General features: G+C 37.9%; 1 protein-coding gene across 1 annotated transcript in view; it reads right to left on the reverse strand.

The window, feature by feature from the left end:
- Window positions 1-22,649, reverse strand: part of RYR2 (ryanodine receptor 2) — a 448,094-nt gene that overhangs the window by 32,145 nt on the left and 393,300 nt on the right. Inside the window, exons 85-92 of the mRNA XM_063082911.1 lie at window positions 22,125-22,198; window positions 12,638-12,718; window positions 11,731-11,819; window positions 10,210-10,338; window positions 8,158-8,262; window positions 5,503-5,584; window positions 2,087-3,384; window positions 1,187-1,254 (exon numbers count right to left, since the gene is read on the reverse strand). Of these exons, the coding sequence (XP_062938981.1) occupies window positions 1,187-1,254; window positions 2,087-3,384; window positions 5,503-5,584; window positions 8,158-8,262; window positions 10,210-10,338; window positions 11,731-11,819; window positions 12,638-12,718; window positions 22,125-22,198 (1,926 nt within the window). The remainder of the gene's footprint in view (window positions 1-1,186; window positions 1,255-2,086; window positions 3,385-5,502; window positions 5,585-8,157; window positions 8,263-10,209; window positions 10,339-11,730; window positions 11,820-12,637; window positions 12,719-22,124; window positions 22,199-22,649) is intronic.

A 22,649-nucleotide genomic window follows, 5' to 3' on the forward strand; every position in this document is an offset into this window, starting at 1 on the left:
TAAATAAAATATATGAATGTAATGTAATTAAGCCAATTATATTAATATCGTACTAATTCCAGACAATAATGGAATTAAAAGCACTGAAACTTGATACCTTTCCTCTAAGTCAAAATAACCCTTTACGAATGAAAGTGAAATCTTATATATAATTCACAGATATAAGCTATATTTAACCTTAACCCATATGAAGTACATCTAACCCTATGTTCAGCATTAGAGAATTGCCATTGAAATGCCTGCTGTGCCCTGCTATTCTAATAGCCACTGACGTGGCCATTTTTTACAACTGCTCCAACAGTGCAAGATCCATGACAATGAACAGCACTGACTGCAAAGAACAGACAATGAAATGAAGCCAAACAAAAAAAAAAAAAAAGCAGAATTTAGGAGAAAAATAAAATGCTGTGTGGGAATAGTAACACTATAGGGATGTAAAAATTTTATCTTTCCCCAATTTTTCCAAATGTAGATATAAACCTATATAAACACAGGGAAAGATGTAGGCTTCAATTACTGGCAGAAAGCCGGTGTTACAAGGGAGTTACACGTTTTCATTGCCTCATACCGGCTCCTTATTTCTAATTGCCACATTTAGAATTGTGCTCCAAAGTACCGGAGTGTTGTAGGAAATGAAGATCCCTGGGCCCCATGCCAGACCTGCTGAGGCAGCATATCTGGAGTGGGGCCCAGGGATCTGTGTTTTGGATTGCCAGGAATTGCTTTGCCCTGTCCTCCTCCTCTCTTCAGATCCAAGCCAAACTCTCCAGGAGATTTTCATGCACGTGGCCCTGGGACTATGCTCTGAGGGCCACCACACCACAGTAGTCTGTGCAACCTCATTTGGAAGGTTCGTTTCCTCCCTTCTTTAAAGGACAGAATACATGCATGATTTTAGAGACAGAACTCTGGCAATCAGTCATCCTGTGGAGCCTGTTCCACGGAATCCCTGGGGTCTTTTCTGCGGAGATAGAATCACACAAATGGAATGCTCCTGGCATGAGAAGGCTGGAACGGAGCCCTGGGGCACCTGCACTTGTCCCCACCCACGATGGCGGTCCTCGCCATTGGCGCTTCATCGTGTGGCTCGTTTGTGATATGCAGTTCTCCAGTATGCCTCCCGAAGACAGAGCAAAGACAAAGAGACTTGCTGAAACAAAGGACAGTATACAGAAACTACACGTACTCAGCTTTTTCCGGTTCAGATTTGGTTTCTTCCTTTTCTTCCTTTTCCTCTTCCTTTGCCTTCTGTTCCTTGAATGAGCCAATGGGGAAAAAAAGGAGAGCAGGATTACACATGACCTTTGAATGAGTTTAGGGAGCCATGTGATGACACGTCAAACTGTACCCATATAGGACCCCCTCATGCTTATATCCAGATAAAAGTGCTGTGTCTGCTTTTCATTCTACCGGCCCAAGCATTTTCTTCTTCTGCACACGTTGCTACTGCACCAGCAGTGGGGATGAACTTCTTCGGCCTCTTTTGACTCTCATTTCTCCTTTCAGAAATACCCTTCAACACCTTATCCACCTACTCAAATCTTACCCATGCTTCAAGGCCAGTGTAAGTCCCATCTCTTAGTTGTCATCTAACTACGTCACGCCACACTGGCATTTCCATTTTCTCAACATACGCAGCCTCTACTGTCCACAGCCTATGTTATTTAACACTCAATAATTTTCTAACGTGCATGAAGACATGCATGTTAGTTTTATCTCTCTGATAAACTGTTTAAGGCAATTTGAAAGCAGTGACTGCATCGTACCTTTTAATTCCTGTGAAACCCAGTGATGTCAGACACATGGTAAGTACTCTCAGAATATTGGTGGATGGAATGGTGGCTCAACTGACTAATGTCATTACGGTGGTTACTTAAGCTTACACCTTAATAGTTTAAGATAATACGATAATTTGTAAAGAATCTTAAAAAGCCTAGCCTTATCTACCGAAAAGCCATTTCTCTTTGGAGATTCAAATGGTGTATTTTACGAGGCCCTGGCACAAGCATGGAACCTGGTGTAAAGTTTATGTGCTGTGCCGTCTGATGTCCAGAAGACAAACTGCTGTGGTTTAAAGGTAACTTACCTGAAACTGCTCCTGAACCTCAGGGATGGGGACTGGGCTGCTCATCAGGTCACTGAGGCCGGCATTTGGATTGTGAGGAATTAGTTTGTACTGTCCTCCTTCCCTCTTCAGATCCAAGCCAAATATGTCCGAAAGAAGGTCACTTTCCTCTGCCAGCTCCTGTAAGTCCGTCAGGTCTTCGGAGGGCAGGGCGGTTTCCACGGGTTTCCTCTCTCCCTCTTCCCCATCCCCTCGAACCTCGTCCTGGGTGGGGTCTGGCATGTTGGCCAAGAGTTCTGCGACTTTGATCTTTTTAGCACCTTCTACCAGGCTTCCCCCCAGCAGCAGGCTGCAGACGATGCGGAAAAAGCCTCTGAAAACACTGGCCACGAAGTGCAAGAGGGTCATAAAAACACTCCAATAGGACGAAAAGAAGGCCGTGACCATGTCCCTCACGGTCATCTTTTTTGCCTTTTTCACCTGTTTCTTGAGGCTCTTCAGGCTGAGCATTCGCATCAGGGTCAGGACGTTGTACCTGAGAGCAAAGAGGGCCGACTTGACCGTCAGGATGGAAAAGAAAGCCACCCTGGGCCCCTGCTCTTCAGGCCCCTCCTTCTCACTTTCTTCTTTATTCGCTGACCTCTCGTTCAGGTCCGACTCCGAGATCTGAGCCGCCAGCTGCATTTCAAATATGGTGTCCTCGCAGAAGTTAACGAAGAGTTCCATCTTCTCCTTTTCGCCTCCTTCATTGACCACATCGAATATGAACTGCCTTTTGGACTCCTTGACCTGGGGCTTCTCCCACTGGGTTCGGCTGGACTCGCTGATTTCAAAGTAAACCCTCTCGATGCGCTTGGCACTCCCCATGATCTCAATGCGGCCCAGAAAGGGCTGGAAGTAATGCAGCACACTCTCCGCCAATTCCAGGAACGTCTGCAGCCGAGTGTCGTTGGGCATGTGCTCGGAAAGGTTTGTCAGAAGGACGGCGACGTTGAAGCTGATGTCCTTAGCAGGTTCGTGGAAGCGTTTGACAAACTCTTCATAGTCAAGGGTTTCATTCTCGTCGGTCTCCGCACAAGACAGAAGAAACTCTGTCTCCGACTGCGTGTAGTGCTTGTGACTCTCCATCGCTTTGTGGAAGTCCCTCTTGGAAATGACCCCCTTGCCATCGGGGTCATATTCTTTAAATGTATCGGAAGATGTCAAATCCTTTAGTTTTAAAAACATGTCAAAAAATTTGAGAATCATCTCCACGTTGCTGGAGGACTCCACGAGCATATCGACCATCTGTCTGCCGATCGTCCCATTGACGACATTACCTGGTGGTAAAGGTGAAGCAATTGCATCTTGTTCAGAACAAACCTTCCTGACAAAGCCAGTGTCTATAGAGAAGACAACCGTATAGACCTTCTATAGCATCTGAAGCAAGCATGTTTCCTTGTCTATCACCACTAATGTATGAAGGCTCGGGAACAGATGGTGATTATTTGTAAGCTATACTGTAAAAAAAGTGATTACACGAACACATGCAGAATCATATTTACAAAACTACACTGACACACATAAAACAACATTTGAAAAGCTGTCATTTTTTCCCCTCAAATTAATCAAAGAAGCACATGTTTTAGATAAAGAAATTGGGGCAAACAACCAGAATCTAAAATCCAGTCTCCTATTATTAATAAAAGTGAACATTTGCACAGACCTTTAGGGTTGAAAAATCTCTGTCATAGACAATATCTGATTTAATGTTCATAAGTCTGTAAGGCAGGTACCTTTTATTAATTCTAACTGTGCCAATGAGGAAATTGAGGTTTAGCAAGTCTAAATTAATGTGCCCATTGTGACACGATTATTAACAATTAGTGCCAGGACTTCAAACCAGAAGCAAATATAATTTTCTGATAAAATATTACACGCTTTTTCTAATTTAAAATAAAAAGCATATTCCTATATTTCTTCACGGTCCAGAGTGTTTATAGTTATAAAGTGACAGATTGCTGATAAGATTAAGGAAATTACATATTATCCTAAGTTAAAGAAGCATGGAATGCTTTTATGCCAAAACAGAATGTGCTGTGTAACCTAAAGACAGACGCTAGAAGAAAGGTGCCTGGCAGGAGGTCTGTAGGGACTATCTGTGAAGCAGTAAGCACCTTGGGTTAGGAGAATGGGATCTGGAGCCACATCGCTGTGTTTGGATCCAGGCAGCTGAGCAACCTGGACAGAATTCTCAGCCTCTCTGCACCCTCAGTTTCCTCATTTGCAAAGTGGGGGTAATGATGCAAACTCATAAACCTGGGCATTAAGTACATAAGCCGGTATCTGGCACATTATAAGAAGTTAGTCTTAAGTTAATGCTGTGGTTGCTGCTGCTGCAGTTATTATCATTGTTGCTGTTGTTATTTAAACCAAAATTTGAATTGAGGTCATGGTGAATGGATCCTGTGCTTGAGGGGTATAAAGTGGCTACTACTGCTGCCAACTGTGGGTTTTAAGCAAATGGTACAATCTTCAAAGTCCTAGGGCAGGGCACGACAACTGCCTCAGTGCAGTTATGCAACGTACAGCAGACTAAAAAACAGAGAGAGAAAACAGGAAGGATTTAAGGAAAACTGTAGGTAACATAATACCAAACAATTCTTAGCTGCTTTGGCCATGTTTATGTGATTCACTGAATTCTCACATCACTCTATCAAATTATCCTCACTGTCTGGCACAGGAAACTGAAAACAGAGATGGAGCTCGTCCAAAGGCCACACCGCCAGGAAGCAGGAAGCCAGGAGTTGAGCCCTGGCAGCAGGTCTCAGAGTCCAAGCTCTTAACTACTACATTTACCACCTTATACAGAAAAGAAATGCAATAGCAAAGAAAAATAGGCTTGAAAGAGGAGAGAGAGAAAACAAAAACAGAGAGAGGCTGTGGTGAGGAAATGAGACTGGGCTGAGGCTCTCCTGCAGTGTTCTCGTCTTTGACTGCCTGCCAGGACTTTAAAAACCCACAGGAGTGACTATGTGGTCACCTCACAGCAGCGACTGATGTGGTTGGAGTTTATACAAATGTCTGCAATCCCCACCAATTACAGAAAAATAAACCAACAAACAAAATCTTTATATGCTCTCTGTCTGGAGAGCTTACTATGCTGTGGGAGATCACGATGAAATGAAATGTGTTACTAGAAGTAACTACTGCATTCGTTCCGTCAATGTGTAAACTGAGATATGCAGAATTTCCCTTTTAAAAAAACCAAACAAACAAATAAACAAAAACAACTAACTTGAGAAAAAGAAAAAGAAAGCCAGCAATAAACCCAAGGTGTTTGTTGCATCTTAGTGTTGTTGTTTTAGCTTTCGCTGCATGCTCACTCCACAAGCAAGTGCATACTGATCCTTAAAACAAAAGAATAAAAAGAACTAGAAAGTATAAATTAAAACTACCTTCTAACATGGACAGCAACATGACCACCATATCCTTTTGAAGATCCATTAATTCTTTTAATAGCTCAATTTGGCTGGAATCCTGAAAATATTAACATATTGCATTTCAGATACTACGAGAAAACTATGCAGCAAGAACAACACACTCATTCTCGCAAAAGGAGGACTGCACTGCTGACAGCAAACACCATAAAGCATTAGACAACTAATGGAAGGCCTAATGCATGGCTTATTAATAATAGGTATGCTTCAGAATTAAACAGTATCTTCTCTTGGCTTCCACTCATGTTCACTAAAGCATCTGCAAGGACACTGAGCACGTCTAACAAGAATATGCGATAACTAGAGCAGTGGTGGATTGTCTAGTGCCAGGAAAGACACACGTGTTTCTGCACAGTTGACACCTGTATTTTACCAGAAAAGGCCACATTTTTCCTTCTTTCTAACTTCTTACACAAAGTTGCTATATAATATGTAAAAATTAACTTATTCTAGAAAATATAGGCATATACGTGAAACATGAGATAAATTTATCTTACATAAAACTAACAAAAAATGAACACAAGTATTACCGATTTGAATACTGCACAAGGTATCTCATTTGCCAATTTCAGTAAGCTTTCCAGTATCTCCCTGGTTAAAGTTTTCTGATCTTTTGTTTTTGCTTTTGATTTTTTACCATGATTTTTCTTTTTTTTTTTTTTTTTTTTTTACATAGACGTGTTATGTCTAAACATCCCTATGCTTAGATCCAGTGCCTGGAAATATGGAATGCACTTACATCTACATAAAAACCTTACATCTCATCAAACTTTTAAAATTAAATCGTCCTTTTAAAAAAAAGAATTGTATAAGGTACGATTATTGATTTGGATTTTGCTACATATGAAGTTAAATTTCTACACTGATGGAAAAATGAGGCTTTTTCTTTTTGATTAGCTATTACCATGACTCTGTGTATAAACAATGAAAAACTGCTAAGCAGCATTAGATCTTAAATGATGGAAATACATCAGAATGAAAACTCTCTTCTGAGTGTATAAATTTGGTTCATGGTGGTTTCTTTAACTTACTGAAATGTCATGAGTGATTAGATGAAAGAATAATGAAATTTCTGTATTTGGCTGAAGTCACTAATAACCAGATAGTGACAAAGATTCTCTCCTTGACCAAACCCTAGCCGGGCTCTTCTGAGCCCTCTTCTTGACTAGGCCTCACCCTTGGCTGGTAAAGACTTGAACAAACACTAGCACAGTTTCTAGCAGCTCAAGGTTGCATCTCTAGGATGACTCTAGCCCTTCTTAAAGTGCCTGCCTGAGAAAACTCAAGGCTGCCAAACAATTTACTGCTCCAGACAGTAACTGGGGCTAGGACCTCTGTCTCCCAGTCTCTGGGGGAGGACAGAATCATAACTTGGATAACTGCCAAACAGCAGGCACAGCTGGCCTAATCTCACTTACACCAACTAACGCTTTGTAATTTTTAATTTCCCTAACTCTATAGAAAGAGCCCCTGCTCAGTGAGTTCAGTTCACACTGGACTCTTTTCCCTGTGCACTAGTTATTACTGATTAAACTCTTTCCTTACCACTTTAACGAGTGTCTGGCTTTGTTTCTCTCTGACAATGTGCTCCTGCCTGGAGGCCAGAAGACAGGTTGGAGTATCCTCACTTTACTTCAGAGGAAACAAGGCCTCAAGGAAGACAGAACCGGCCCACAGTACTGGGACACGCGAATGAAAGCTCAGGGACTGGAGTGGCAGTATTCAGTACTCTGACTTTAAATCTAGCATTCTTCCTTCTACCTGACCACCTGGCAAATCCTACACCCTGACAGATATGTCAGATGTCAGGATATACCGTTAAAATTCACCCATCAAATGGACACGTTTACTCAGGATTTATAGTATGAATTTTTCTTTCATGTATCTTTTAGCTTCAAATGAAACAGATACAGTAGTGAGAAAACAACAAGCTGATATTTCAAACAGGCACTCCCAAATTAACATTGAAACGCGGTGGGCCAGCTGGCTGGTTAGCTCAGTTGGTTAGAGCTTATGGTGTAACACCAAGGTTAAGAGGCTAGTTAATAACCTGGTTAATACCAGCCAGCTGCCCAAACCAAAACAAAACAAAAAACACCTTACATTAAAAAAAAAGGGGGGGGGGAGGGTGGAAAATCTGTTTATTCTTTGCTTATCCTTATAGCTATTATTTTCTCTCTGACATTCACAAAGTTAAATTCCCTGGTAATGAGTGAATGTCATACACTGAAAACAGCTGCTTGTTTATGACCCTATAAGAAAATTGCCTCCCTTCCCACTAGAGATTTGTAACAGGTTACAAATCCTTTTTCAATTATCTATAAGGGAGAGGAAATTGCCAGTGAGCAATTACCAGGAATCGTATCTCTGAGGACGGTGACATGTACAATGTTTGGGAAGTCCACTGTTTTACTTCTCTATTATATTCAATTCTTTAATGTCCTTTGCTCTTAAAACTGAATAATGGCTCCCATAAAATGTTTTAATGTAGAGTAAAAGATATATAAAGCAATCTCAAAAAATAATGTTCAAACCTAAGAAAGCATGTTTAATTTACCAATAATTTTCAGTCTGCAGTTTGTCAATTACGGTAGTGGAAGGCAGTTACTTTACCTGAGACAGCTTCATTTGCATGTGGGCAAACACGTGAAGAAAGCCCACCACTGCGTCCCACAGCCGGCTGTGAGCCAGGCTTTGCTGGTTCCCAGTGCAGGGACCCTGCAGCACAGAGAGACAAACAGCAATCATTCCTGAGAATTTATTTGCCAAAATAAACTTTACAATAACAGGGAAAAAATTAACTTAGTATTTACATATCGTATTGCCACCATGTTTTTAGAAAAGATAGGAACCCAATGTGGAAGAGACACTAAGTTGATAATTGTATCCTTAAGAGATAAGCATGTTCTTCTGTGAAATGTTTAATAAATCCCCAATAACGTTTCTCAAAGATTTTATGTTCTGCGTCTGTATGCATACTAAAACATGGACAAAACAGAACGGTGAATCATTTCATTTTTGTCTTGCTTTGCTCTTTTCCACTTAGAGGAAAAGGGTAAGGTCCAGGTGTTTTGGCTGTTAAGTCAAATCAATCAGTAGTCACTGCCTTGTGTTGAAAAGAATCTGAGAACATGCTTAAGATGAGAGGTGATTATTTCTTATTCCTAAATAGTAAGCTGGATAATGCATTCATATGAGAAAAGAAAAATCCTCTCATAGTCAGAGCTCAAAGAATGCTTCTAGCTTCAGATAAATTCAGGAATTTCACTTATTTTAGGAACCAAGAAATGCCCACTTGTGGCTGAAAAGGCATCTAACTTTTATCTGGAAAACAGAAATCATTTTCTAACCATTTCTACAAAATTCACTGGCTTGCTCATGTCATCAGTCCATCTTATCACTTAATCAGGACAGTTTCAATGAATGCTCTTGTGCTGATATCCTTCTAGACATCAGATGAGAATACTAAGGCAATTATAAAAGCCAGGGAAGATAAGAAAAGAGAATATGAGTGGACGGAAACTGACTTACACTATCACTACTATTCGATTTTAAAGAACTTTTATTAGAATTATCAAGTGTGACTTTTCCATCTTAAAATGCTGAAATAAGGATCCTCTTCCTCACCCAGGGAGAAAATAATACAAACATGTGAGATGTTTCCAAGGTACTGAACGTGGAGGAGAGAATGAGCCGGAAGGTCATCCTATCTCTAGGGCACTTAGCCTCGGTTGGCTTCAAACAGCCATGAGTCACTCATTCACTCAAACACCTGTAACTGTGCCAGGCTCTGGGGATACAATCTGTTTTATCCTTTCTTAAGTTTTTTCCCTCCACCCCCAAGATTATGTTTAGTCTAACAAAGCAAACCACGAATTTCTTCCTCCTGTTCTAGCCTCAGCACAGGGCGCATCAAACACAGTGACTTATTGATTCAGGGTAACACTGGCCATTGAGACGAAAGACAGAAAGGAAAGAGGACTGACTGGTCTGCTAGGAAATAGCAGTTTTGCTGGTTGAAAAAAATATATAAAATCTTTACGAAGTCTGAGGCTAAGACTAGTTCAGCCTAAGGAGAATATAAAACAAACCCCTGTTAAAAAAAAAACAAAAAGGTATATTCTCTCTGGTATTTAGAATTTTACCTATAACACACACACATACACACACACACACACACACACACACACAAATAGTAGTAAATACTATTTTCTTTTTTCATTAAGTTTCTATGAAAATTCTTCCCCATCTTTACCATAATACATACTATAAAGAGTGGCTTAATGTTCTGTACTCCCTCCCTCTCTCTCTCCCTCCCTCTCTCACTCTTTCGCTCTCTCCCTTCCTTGATATTTATTGAGTGCTTAATATACATACCAGGCCTTGGAGATACAAGCCAACATCATGATTCACGTCTCTAAGGAGTTAATGATACCTCAATCTGCCAAAGAGTTAAGCAATTTCATTCTGTATAAATTCACATCTCAACCTAGTATTTTGATTGTGATCACTGGCTAAGAAACTATAAAAGGGGTCAAGAGGACATGTGGAAGACGGTAAGAAAATGCTTTAGGCATACCGCATGTTTCTATGGAATTCATTGCTAACCAGCTGACTCTTTTTTACTTTTCTTTCTTAGAAGAGCAGAAATGTGTAAATGTTTACCTGAATATACTCTGTAAGAGTGTTAAAAACTTGTTTTGCTACTTGAATAGCTTTGGAGAAATTCCGCTGTCCCTGCTCATCAATAACATCTTTCCCAGAGTAATACCAATAGAAATCACTGATTGATTCCTGGAAAATAGACAGGGCATTATTAAGCACATTCTAAAGTTATCACTGACCTGTCCAGTCTTGGACTCTATAATATAAAAGTATTTTAAATACTAGATATGAAAGCAAACAAAAATATCTGTGAAGAAATATCATTCTCAGTGATTTTCCTAAACAAACAATATGGCAGCCTCCACCTTAGATATAAATAACAACTGCAGAGCAGACAAGAAGCAGAAAACCATCTGCACCAGATTACCATGAACTTTACAAACATAAGAATTCATAAGACTAATGCATATTTACCTACCGAGCAAAGTTAGATGCTTACTATGTGAGCACAGAAATTAGACAAATCATGGAACATTACTTTTTGGGTTACAGACACCTGGCCTCCTTTTTCTCCAACAAAGCCAGTAACATGCATCAGGGAGAACTCCATGATCCTTGCTTTTGTAGCTGCCCCTAAGGAAACTGGTTGGACTGCTTATAAATACTATCAACAACTAAAAAACAAACACTAAATAAGATCAATCTTTCTCAATGGGATGTTTTCAACAATAACTTACATTTTTAAGGAACTTTAGTGGGCTAAATGAATAATACGATTTAGTTCAGCATAGGTACTACATCTGGGTTTTGAGACATGATTTTAAAAATCACAAATATGTTTTCAGTAACACCTGTTGATGTATTTGTTTCAAAATGAACTTTTTTTTTCCCACTAAGATTTAAGTAAAAAAAAAAAAAGAAAGTTGTGCTTTTACATACTCAAAGATTAATGAAAACAATGAAAGTTTGAATGTGCTGTTTTTGACATACTGTACCTGGCTTCTCTTATAAATAAAATGTGGAAAATAAAAGCTGTATATGAAAAAAAAAGCTCTCATTTAAGAAGCATATGCCTTCAAGATTCAGTTTGATTGACATGTCAAATATGATTATGATAACCAAGAGATTTTTAAGCCATGGGATGTTAAACTGAATTTAAAAATTAATGAAAATATTAGGACAGCTGAAAAGAACAAACCTTAGGCTATGAAATTTAAGTGTTTGGTGATAGTTGGAAAGCCTTTCTTTCCTATTCCTAGGAATGTTTCAAATATTCTTCCCCAATTCATCTATAAACTTTAGAAGAAGGAGCAGATTATAAAAGTGCTTTACAAAATAAAAAGGAATTAAAATATGATCAAGCTAAAAAAACAGAGGGAAGAAATCCCACTTATAGGAAGAAAAAAATGAGCAAAATCAGAACCAGGATCAAGGCAAAGGCAACAGCGGCAGTTCTGCTCTAAGACAAAAAATTCTAAACACAAACAAAAGCACATTAAAACATGTCAACTTAATAGCCTTGCCATATTATTTTAACTGACCAACCCTTTTAATTTGTTATTAATATGTAAGGCAACATACCTGAACTCTCAGCAGATAGTCTACAGTAGAGATGATTATGTTGACAGTTGTATTATTGCCAGTTTGAGTTCTCAGATAATTTTGAAAATCTAAATAAGATCCAAAAATATTTTTTAAACTTACTCAAAAGTTTAAAATGAATTGAGTTATTTGAATAATTCCACATGTGAACAATGTTGTCTATAGCAAAATCATTGTGGCTAAAGGATAGTGTTTTATCTGATCGTTTTGATATGAAATAATTTATATTTTCCATAAAAAGTGAACAATCACCCCAAAAACATATCTAGGTGTTTCACAGAGTAACAATATTCCATTTTAGCTTAAGATGTTGCTAACACCTATTTTCTTATTCCCAGTTCTAGAGTTCTGGTCACATGAACGACTGAAAAGATCACTATATCTCTGAGGATACAGTAATAAAATTATTTGTTCCTCAGTACTGTGTTATGTGCTGGGGAAACAAATGTAAAACTAAGACAGAGTTCTGCCTTCACGAATCTACAAGCCTGGAGAGAGCAAGATATATAAACACCTAATGGAGACACATTAAGTTAAGTAATACAATGGAGTGTATACTCCCAAGATAAAGAGAAGTGGTACAAAAGAAATCAGGCTCTATGTTACTCTATAGATATCTATCTAATCTCTATCTTTTTCACCTATCACCTGTCTTCTCTAACATAAGAACGATTGATAAGAATCAAGTGAGACAGGTGCCCAAGGACTTTAAAAGCAGCACAGCCATATACAAAATGCCACAGAGCCCGATGCACCCAGAACAATGCTCAAGGACTATTTGTTGACTCAAGAGATGATGCATGATTAGAACTAATAGGTTCTAATAATTAGTGGCTTCAAAACTTTTATTCCTTGGTACCACCAGATGGTCTGGGAGCTCACACACCTGAGTTGTGTCCCTCACAAAGTAGTTGCAGGAATCGGAAGAGGTCACAGGTGAACTCGTCGTCCTGCAGAACCTTTTCTCCTGTGGGAAGGCCAGAGGGTCAGATGTTACCGGCCACTTGGCCTGTCCCTCCCTTTCTCTCCCGCCTCCACACAGCCTGCATGTTGAGCTGGCACTGTTCTGAATCCCAAACAGCCACAAGTCATAGCCGCTTCCCTATGAAGCTCATAAGATCATGCGCTGGGCAGATAGATGTACTTTTTCTTTGTAAGAAAAGAACACTTCAATCTTAAAACTCAGACTTCTCTGTTAAAAGTAGCAGCATGGGTTTGGCAACATTTTACAAACCACTTGAAGGTTTAAGCCTTTCTTTTTTCTTTCTTGTTTTTAGAAAGGTGTGGATAGAAATGCTCTCTGCACGTCTTACAAATGTCAAAGTTAGATTTGTTTTGTTCCTAGAGCATAACCAGATGATTCAATGCAAAGCACTCCATGTATCCATAAGATACGGCCAAGAACTTCTTTTATTAAATAATTAAAGGATTTAAGTGAAAACTGTAAATCGCTAGAAAATATTATTAACTTGTTTTAATTACCTCTCTCATCTGCTTGTCTACGGACTAAACAAAATAGAGACCAGAAATCTAGCACAGAGACGTGATTGGTTGTAGCATCACTTCCACAGCAAGTACACAAACTTAACCCTAAATATCAAAACAAAGGAAAGACTTTGGCAGCTCGTGCTGTGAGAGCTAAACTAAACCTAACAAAGAAAGGTGAAAAGATGGGCACCCCTAGTCACAGAAGTTACTCTGCATATCAAAACTAAAAATATCTGTAGGGGCAAGATGAAGCCTCAGAAAAGAGCTCAGATAGTTTACCTGTGTTTTAATTTACATGTATCTCGATCACAAGTTACTTTGAAAGTGAAAACACAAGGAAAGAAACAAACACAGAACAGCACTACACAAATGAAAGTTGATTTTAAAAACACAAAGTGTCAGTGAAAAAAAAATTTCAACATTATGAGTGTCTGTTCCAGAATCTAAATTTGCTTAGAAAGCAAAATGACAAAAAAATGTTGTTTAGCCAGTGAATGGATGTACTTATGTATTTAAAAAAAAATAACTTTTCACAGACTATAAATACTTTGGGCCAAGAAAGAAAACCATAAAATGATCATGTGTTTACTTTAACTAAAATCATGGGTGATCATAATGACAGAGAGCCGATGGACTTACCAGTCCGCAGTCTGTGACTTTCAAAGTGAGAGGCTTCATATAATGGTAGGGTTAGGAAGCAAAACCATTTTGAAAACTAATATAAACATTAAAAAAAGTACATAAAATCACTGTACTCGTTTCCCTGTTAGCCCGCAAGGTATGGTATTTGGTGACCAAGCTAAAATCACCGAGTTAAAGACACACGGTTTTGAATCTCCATACATGGCTGATAAGTCCATTCCTCAGTATTCAAGTTCATGATAGGATAGGAAAGAAAGGGGGAACAGTTTAGGCTAACAAATGAACTAAGCTCTTCATTGATTATACTTAGAATTCATTTTCACAAACCATTTTAATCAGAAGCGTCTTTTAAAAGGATAATTAAATCAAAATATTATGAGTTGATTATATAGACTTATTGATTCCTTGCTGTGAGCCCATCTACAATGTTTCTTTTTTCAGAAAATCAAATCAATAAACCATGTACATACTTCCAACATTCATATAATCATTGTGAAATAAGAAGCCCTTGCTATAAAGTATTCAGAGAAGTTAATACTGAAATAAATATCATAGTCTACCTGTGTACCTAAAAATGCTCCGCACAATGCATAATGACTGACAGCATGAAGTTTTTATTTATTGCTGGCATGCACAGTATTTTCTTGACTGTATACCAAAACACATGTAAATTCTCGTAGGTAAGGACTCTGCACATAGCAGAGCAATGGGGATCAGGAAGAGGGAGGGGATGGGGACTGGTCAGACCTTCATTCCCCATCAGTTGACACCAAGTATCAATTGGGCTACTACTGCTTAATGAATACGTTACTACCTCATTAAAATGCTGCCATGGCCCATGCTGCGAGTAAGGGGCACAGTAAGAGATGGTGATGGCTTTATGTCTGCAGAAGGTACAGGATCAACAGTCTATTTTGTGATGTATGCAAAAAAAAAAAATTCCATTGTTAAGACGGAAGCTAAGATGCATAACAAATAACGAAATGGAGTAACATGTAGTTGAAAGTGCTCTTATATTTTAAAAATATTTGTAACAGCTGCATGAGGGTTCAATATAAATATCGTGAAGGGCTTCCTTTGGTTTCATTTTATGAAGGGGTTAAGATTTCTAATACTGTAATAAAGACAGAGTTGTTTCAATTTTGTTGCCAATGAAGAGTTTGTTCTTTGCAGCTTAATTTTCTCATCTATAAAATGAGGATAATACATTCACTATCTATGTCACTGGCTCTTCATAATCTGTGATAATTTTTATAAATTGTGAAAAGGTTAATATAGTAAGAGCAGTGGCAATAACACTAAATAAAGATAGAAACAACATGCCTAGATGACGAATATAATTATTTGAATATATTTATTAACTGTGTTTATATTTTCTGAAAGCCATCTTAATTTTAATGAACCAATGTTCTCAAAATTTTATATTCCTGCTTGGGAGTAATAGTAGGTAGATCTTATTTATTCAAGCTAGGAGGGAACAGTAAATCCTATTTTGGCGATCTAATAAAGGTAAGACACACTTAAATGCCACTGCTGGGCTCACAACTGGTTTATCCAATTAATAGAAAAGTATACAAAAGTGTCTGCTTAAGTTCAGTAACACAACTTTGTGTGTGTGTGTCTAATGTCCATGAACATAACTCGAATGTCCATGAACACTACTTAGAATGTCCATGAACATAACTTGAAGTTCTCAACCTATTCTCCAGACAAATCTTAATTTGTTAATAACTATTAACAATTCAGGTTAATAATTTCAATACTTTTTAATAAATTAATAAAAGTCTAATGAAGTAAAAAGACTACATAGTGTGTATTTAAAGATAATTGAATTGAATTAGGATAAACAGACTCCAAAAGACTAACACTCCCATACTGTGAAGACCTGTCATGTCAACATCACTTAGGATGCAAAGGTAAAGGGTGAGCAGCATGGCACGTGAGACTGGTCACAGCAAAGGATTCCCTACAATCTACTGTTAAATGTGACTCGGAAGCACCCCACTGGCAGGGAGGAAATCATTCTGATTTCTGATCTTTTGAGCATGTGATTATCTATTTTGCATAATGGCAAAACTAAAGAATTAAGGCTGAAAATATTTTCAAATAGTGAAAAGTCAGGTACTTTATTCCATGTGGGTAATTTTAACATCACTGCTTAAATAGCTTAAACATGACTGCTTTAATTATATTACAATCCAACTAACAAGGAAAAAAATTTTTAAATGGATTTACAGTTAACATTTAGTTAGTGACTACAATGGGCTAGACATTGTGTTACATATATTGTCTTGTCATTCATCCATGTTTATAATAATACTATAAGTTAAGTCAATGGATTCTCATTTTGTGATTCAGTAAACAACGGATAAATAACTCAACTGATGTCACACAGCTATTAACTGGTAATGGGTATGATTCCAGTGAACTTCAATAAATATTCACGAAGTGTCTCCTCTATGCCGGGCAGCTTGTGAGTGAACACAGTGTCTAACCTGAAGAAGTTCAGAGTCTAATGGAAGAGACAGGCAGTAAACAGATAATGTCAACATTACATGGTCTCTCTGAATCCAGTATGCCACAGTGTCTAAACTTTGTAAGTGAGCGTCGGTAACTAACAAAATCTTTGACTGAGGATTATTGTGTGTATCATATGTTATTTAAGTTGCGAACTGGTACTTGTTCTCACCAATTTTAGAACCCAAGGAAAACCATTTCTAGATGTTTGACTTCAGGACAGTCAATTCACCTTTCTAAGCCTTAGTTTCATCATTTCGATATGGGGATTAACAAATTCCTGATCACCTTATCTCATGGGGCTATTGGGAGAATCAAATTGGTTCGAACAAGTAAAAGTGCTTTGAAATCTGCAAAGTACAAAAGGAATAAATGTAAAGTTTCAATGCTGTGAAGCCACAGGTCAAATGATTTAAATTTCTGAAATATAAAATTTCAGTAGGTTGTGGACATGACAATCTCTAAATTCCACTGAGTACATTTACTTAAATTTAGTTTACCTGACACCAGTTTATATAATGCATTCCTATTTCAGATCCCAGAACAGCAAAAACGATCACTATGTGAAATAAATTAGGTATGTCCAATGATAACAGAATTAAAGCACATTCTCTTATTTAAACAAACTGAAGTAGCTGTGGAGGGGTAAAAAAAAATCCTTTTGCTTTCAGATGTGATTTGCAGATTGTTTCTTCTATAGCCAGAGCCTACACCTCTCAGCTGTCATCACTCCTGGTGAAATCCTAACTGTCCTTCACTCATTCCATCCCTCAACATCCAACTGATCTCCCTGCCTTGAGACTGTGATATCCTCTCACACAATGTTGCCTACGAGTTATTTTTTAAAAGCACCAATCCAATTACAATACTCCCCTGATAAACAGGCGGATTCTTTAAACTGTAACTATGAAAAATCTACTCTGACTAATTCCCTGCAATGTATCATTAGAAACATCTCAGAGCTCTCCCATTGCCCTGAAGGAAAAATTGCTGCTCACGATCTTTGGAGGACTCAGTCCTATTTAACAGAGCAGAACTACTGAGAAATGAGAAATCTGTGCACTTTAAAGTTAACGTATTCTACCAGAAGCGTCGCTTGAGCAATGGTTGTCAGGAACGTCATTCCAGGTGGATCATTTAACACTACACATCGTATCACTTGAGTGTGACTTGTTTAGTGGCTGTCCACGACCTCAGGAAAAAAAGTACAAGTTCCTTGGTAGGACAGAAAAGGTCACCTTTCATGGTCTCCCACAAACTGTCTTCCCACCCTCTAGCTCATCCTGTCCCTTCAACTACACCAGTCTGGTCACTGTCCTCCACTGCGTTTCATACCTTAAACTTTATGTTACTCTGTTCCCTTGCGCAGGAATGACATCTCCTTCCTTCCCCTCCAGGGAGACTCCTGCTTTGGGCCACGTGTCACTTCTGTCGTGATACTCCCCCCCCCCCAGGCAGCTAAGTACTTCCACTAAGTTTGCTCATGCATGTACAGCATTGTTCTGAAGTTATTTGTTTACAAGTCTGTCTACCTGATACGGTGCTCCTAAATTATCTCTAATACCTAGGACACCATCTAGCATGTAACAGCCACTCAAATTTAAGCGAGTGCTTCAAAGTCTAAAAATTGCACAAGGATGCTAAGAAAATGTATTTGGTGCCACGAGCCAACATTACAAGGCTTCCCTGAAGAGAAAGTTTACCCACAGGAACGGCAGAATGATGTCGGCACAACTAGACTACACTTGTGAAAGTATTTGGAAGAGCTTGGGTGACAGATAACCAATAGATAATTGAGCAATAAAAACAGTAACAAAAAGTTAGGGAAGCCAATACTTAAAGATTAGCTTAATCCTTTTGCTTAATCAATTAAATATTAATTTCTGTTACTTCACATAAATTTGATGAGGTCACTGTAAATACATCACAAACCTCAGTGCAACATATTATCAGACACAGATGGAAATTTGGGGAAGGTTAACTGGTAGTGTTTTAGATAAGATTTTTAAAAAATCAAATAATTTACAAGGAATCAGATCATCTTCTAAATTCTATCTTGCTTGTAAACTCTAGAACCACCGCACAATGACCAAAAATAAAATGCACTATCTTCTGCTATATTCCAAGAACAGTTATGAAAGCCGAAAAACTGCACTTTCAAGCTCAATGATTTGGTAATGAGGTTAAATGGTTCTAAGAAAAAAGTAAATTAAAATCCAAGGATGAAATGAAATTTTAAATATTCATATAGGTTTTTGCTTTTGAACATCATTATATCAATAACACACACATGATTAAAAAGTACACAGAGGACAACACTGAGCACATCACAAATCTACCAAACACACTTGCTGAAGAAAGAACCTTTTTTTTGAACAAGTGGGAAGTTCTGGCTTTTGTAAAAATGGGGAAATGTAGTAAGGAGGGATAGGGACACAGGGCAAACTTACATGATAATGGCAGTAGAAAAAAGAACATAAATGATCAGTCTGAAATCTTTATATATAAACCTTAAAGAAACACATAGTTCCTAATGGTATCTCAATACCAGATTAGGAATAGTGTTTGTAACCATAAAAAGTTCAAAAATGATTTTGAAGCTTTAGCAATAAGTGCAAAAACTGGCAACAAACTGGTGTCCTGGAAGGGGGCACACACCAATAAGGAGCAAAAAATATTACTTAAGCTATTGCTATACACAAAATAAGCCCCCAAACAGTACAAAAAGACGGGAGGGAAGTGACTTGGCTTGTGGAATCTGTAAATTAACAGTGGGAGGCAGCACGCCTACATTTCCGTCTTGGCCCTGCTACTCAGCTGTGTGACTGTAGACAGCTCAGGTTACCTTTCTGGTCCTCAGTCTCCTCATCTATAAAACTGAAGCAATAGCTACCTCACTGGAGGGTTGTGGATATCAAAAAGATCATGTGTTTAAGTCTATTCATTTTCCATGGCTATGTAATCTATGGTCTTATTATCATCAACAGGAAGAGATTTGCCTAATAAAGACAGGATTAGGATAGAGAAGATTTACATCTAGCAGTTTATTTTCTCAGCACTAAACCTACGCCAAATCCCAAATTCTGAAGCAATGGCATCTGTAGGGTTTTTAGCCTTTTCTAATACCTTCCAAGAGAGATAATTGATTTTTCCTTCTCTTACCAATGTCTGAGCTTTTCTTAACTTTTGTAGAATCCTAAAGAAAACAAGGGCCTTGTAAGAGAAATTTTAAAAATATGCTGTCTTTGTTATTATACTAGTTTGAAGAGTAAATATTTGCTACCGTTTTACTGCTCTTGGAATTTGATCTCGAAAATGAAAATTAGTGTTAATGTTAAAAGATTTTTGATCTGTGATATTTTCAAAGGAATACAGAAAAACTCTGCAGACTTCCCAGTACTTGGAAGGCACTGGCAGGGCACACTGGCCGGGCAGAGACTCAGCGGATTGCGTATGCCTGGATCTGCCACTGATTTCCTGTGCACCAGTCAGTGCAGCCATAAAGCCACAGCACATTCAGGACAGAAACACCACAGGGAGACCAGAGCACACATTCCATGACTCATTCATTTACACAACAATCGCAGACGCTGGGACCACCAGAAAATTTTTTAAATGAAAGAAACACAACAAAGCAAATCCAAAAACTTAAGTTAAATGCTTGTTGCCCCTTCATATCTAATATATTAATAACTGTACATCCTCATAGAAAGAAGAAGATGAAAGCTAGCTATATAAAATTTAAAAAGGACAGAATGCGTAACGATAGAAATTAAATAATCTACATGTTAAAACAAGCTGTGAATGAAAAAAATTCACAAAAAAGGTCACTATCAAATCTGTACACAAAGCTAGCAAGAAATAAAAGAGCAAATAAACAAAAGGCAGTTCATTTTTAATAATTACCCCGCTCATGAGTGATCACTGAGGAAGAGAGGATAGGACATTTACAGTGGTTGAAAGGAATGGAAATGAGGAAAAAGAAAGAAGTTGAGATTTTGATTTTGTTTTGCTGTTTGCAAGAAAATACAAAAGGTGTTAATAAGTTTGGGCAACTATTTTTGTGTGTGTTGAAAAAGAATACACAAATTAAACCAATCTCACATTGAGAGATATAAATAATTGCGGCATAAAGACATTATTCCAATCCACATCTGGCTGATGAAGGCTAGGAAGCTGTGTAAAATAAACTTTGTGGCTGCTATTTCTTTGTGAAGGCTGACATTGACAGTGACTAAGAATGATTAATGGAATTCTGTTCTGAGACTCTGGAACATTAGGGAATAACTACAGGGGAAAATGAAATTGATTTTTAATTCTAAGACAGGGGGGTCAGACTTTCGACAGAAAATTCGTTCACCTCTGGGCATTTTACAGCTAGAAAATGCCTAGGACTTCCAAGAGGCAGGCAGGTAAGGTGCCCCGAGCTTTCTGGTGGCTCCAAGTTCTCCAAATGGGATCCTCAGGCCAAAAAACTTAAGTAAGTTTAGAGTGGTGCTGGTGGTTTTCTTGAAGGCAGCTAACTCAAATAAGTAACCATATGACATATTTGATTTCAAATGTCAAGCAGAGAATAAAATATCACAGGAGCCACATAGTACTAGCAGTGTCACGATGTGTATTATAACCTTTAATACACAGTAAGAAAAAATTGAGATCAAATATTTCCTATTTGTGAGAACAAAAATATACAGAAATAGAGAGATTACAGTAAAAAAATTCTAAAATATTTCAGAAAGGCAAGCAAAGACTAAAAATGGCAGATAGGAAGAAATCTATTTTTTGAAACATGATTAGTCAAATAAAACTCGTAATATTCCAAAACTAATACAGTGACAAGATGGCAAATCCAAACCAGACCAAGCAAACAAAAACAGATAAACACATGCGGGCATCACTAAAACGAGTTTAAAAATCAAACATAAAAGAATAAAAACAAATCAAAAGAAAAGATATTGAAGATAATTTTTTTTCCTTAATAAATACTGCAAAAATGAACAGGTCTCAATGGCTATTTCTGCTTTAAATGTATTGCAGGCCAAACTTTTTGGTTTACACTTGCATCTACGAGGGTACTTTAAAGAGTTTGAGGAAAGATTTATATTATCTTTCAATTCTACTTTTCGACAAACTTTTTGAAGTACCCTCATATTTAGAGAGAGAAAAACCCAATTACCATATAAATCATGTATGTGCACATATAAAAAAAGTGATCAGAATTATTTAAGCATAAAAATTACTCTCTAATTTCTTTCATCAAACAGTCTGGACTTGCAGAGATGTGTGAATACGTAGAGAGAAAGATAGCGGTGCTGAAAGGGAGGAAGAGTGGTAGACTGAGGACCTAAGAGCACGACTATCCTAAGGAGATGGAAGAATCTGACAGCCTGACAATGTGCTAACGTGGCCACAGAAAGTCAAACATTCTTTAATTTGGTTCATCCATGTGCTTTGTGATTTCACGGGTAATTTATCCCTTATTAAAAACCCAATTAGGAAAAAGGCCAACAGTAGGGCCAGGACTAAAAGGAGATAACGACTGACTTGGAAGGTTGGTTTTTGGGTGTGACCTGTGGAAGCACCCATGAACTTTCAAGTGAGTCGTGTAAGCATTTTATCAATTTTAAAATAACCTTATATCTCTCTGCTTGAAAAGGTGATTGATAATGGACTCATTTCAGGGAAGAAGGGAGACAGGTGATCCTTTTAATGTAAATGATTAATACCTGATCCTTCCTCTGTCACCATGCCAAGTCCTTCAGCTTTGTTCTGTCGCTCAAAGGCATTTAGGTCAAGGACACTATGATAACGAGATGAAAGACACTTAGAAGACTAAAAAACATTTTCTTCATTCAATGTCTACACACCGCTTATCTTGAAATGTGAAGCAAACGTTAACATTCACTGAAAACATGTCCCAATCTAAAGCTCATCAACCATATTTTCCTTGTAGCCAACAAGCCTCTCCCCAGGCCCTACCCTGAAATGACCGATGTGAAAGTCAAACATATGGCATTCACGGATTTCAGCTTGGAAAGCGCATTACGAAGTTAGCAGACATGCAGAAACATAATCACAATAAATATGTTTTTGCAGTTGGAATAGCTTATTACTTTAAGTATGTGTGTCAGGTTCCTTAGTCTGTCTGAATGACTTTAAATTCTGTAAACAATGGAAATTTTAAAAATGAGAAATTCCCTACAAGCTTCCAGATAAAACTGAGTAAAATTTTCTTTTTTTTTTCTCTTTCT

Source organism: Cynocephalus volans, chromosome 18 (genome assembly GCF_027409185.1).
Source record: "Cynocephalus volans isolate mCynVol1 chromosome 18, mCynVol1.pri, whole genome shotgun sequence".
In the NCBI taxonomy this organism is placed as follows: Eukaryota; Metazoa; Chordata; class Mammalia; order Dermoptera; family Cynocephalidae; genus Cynocephalus; species Cynocephalus volans.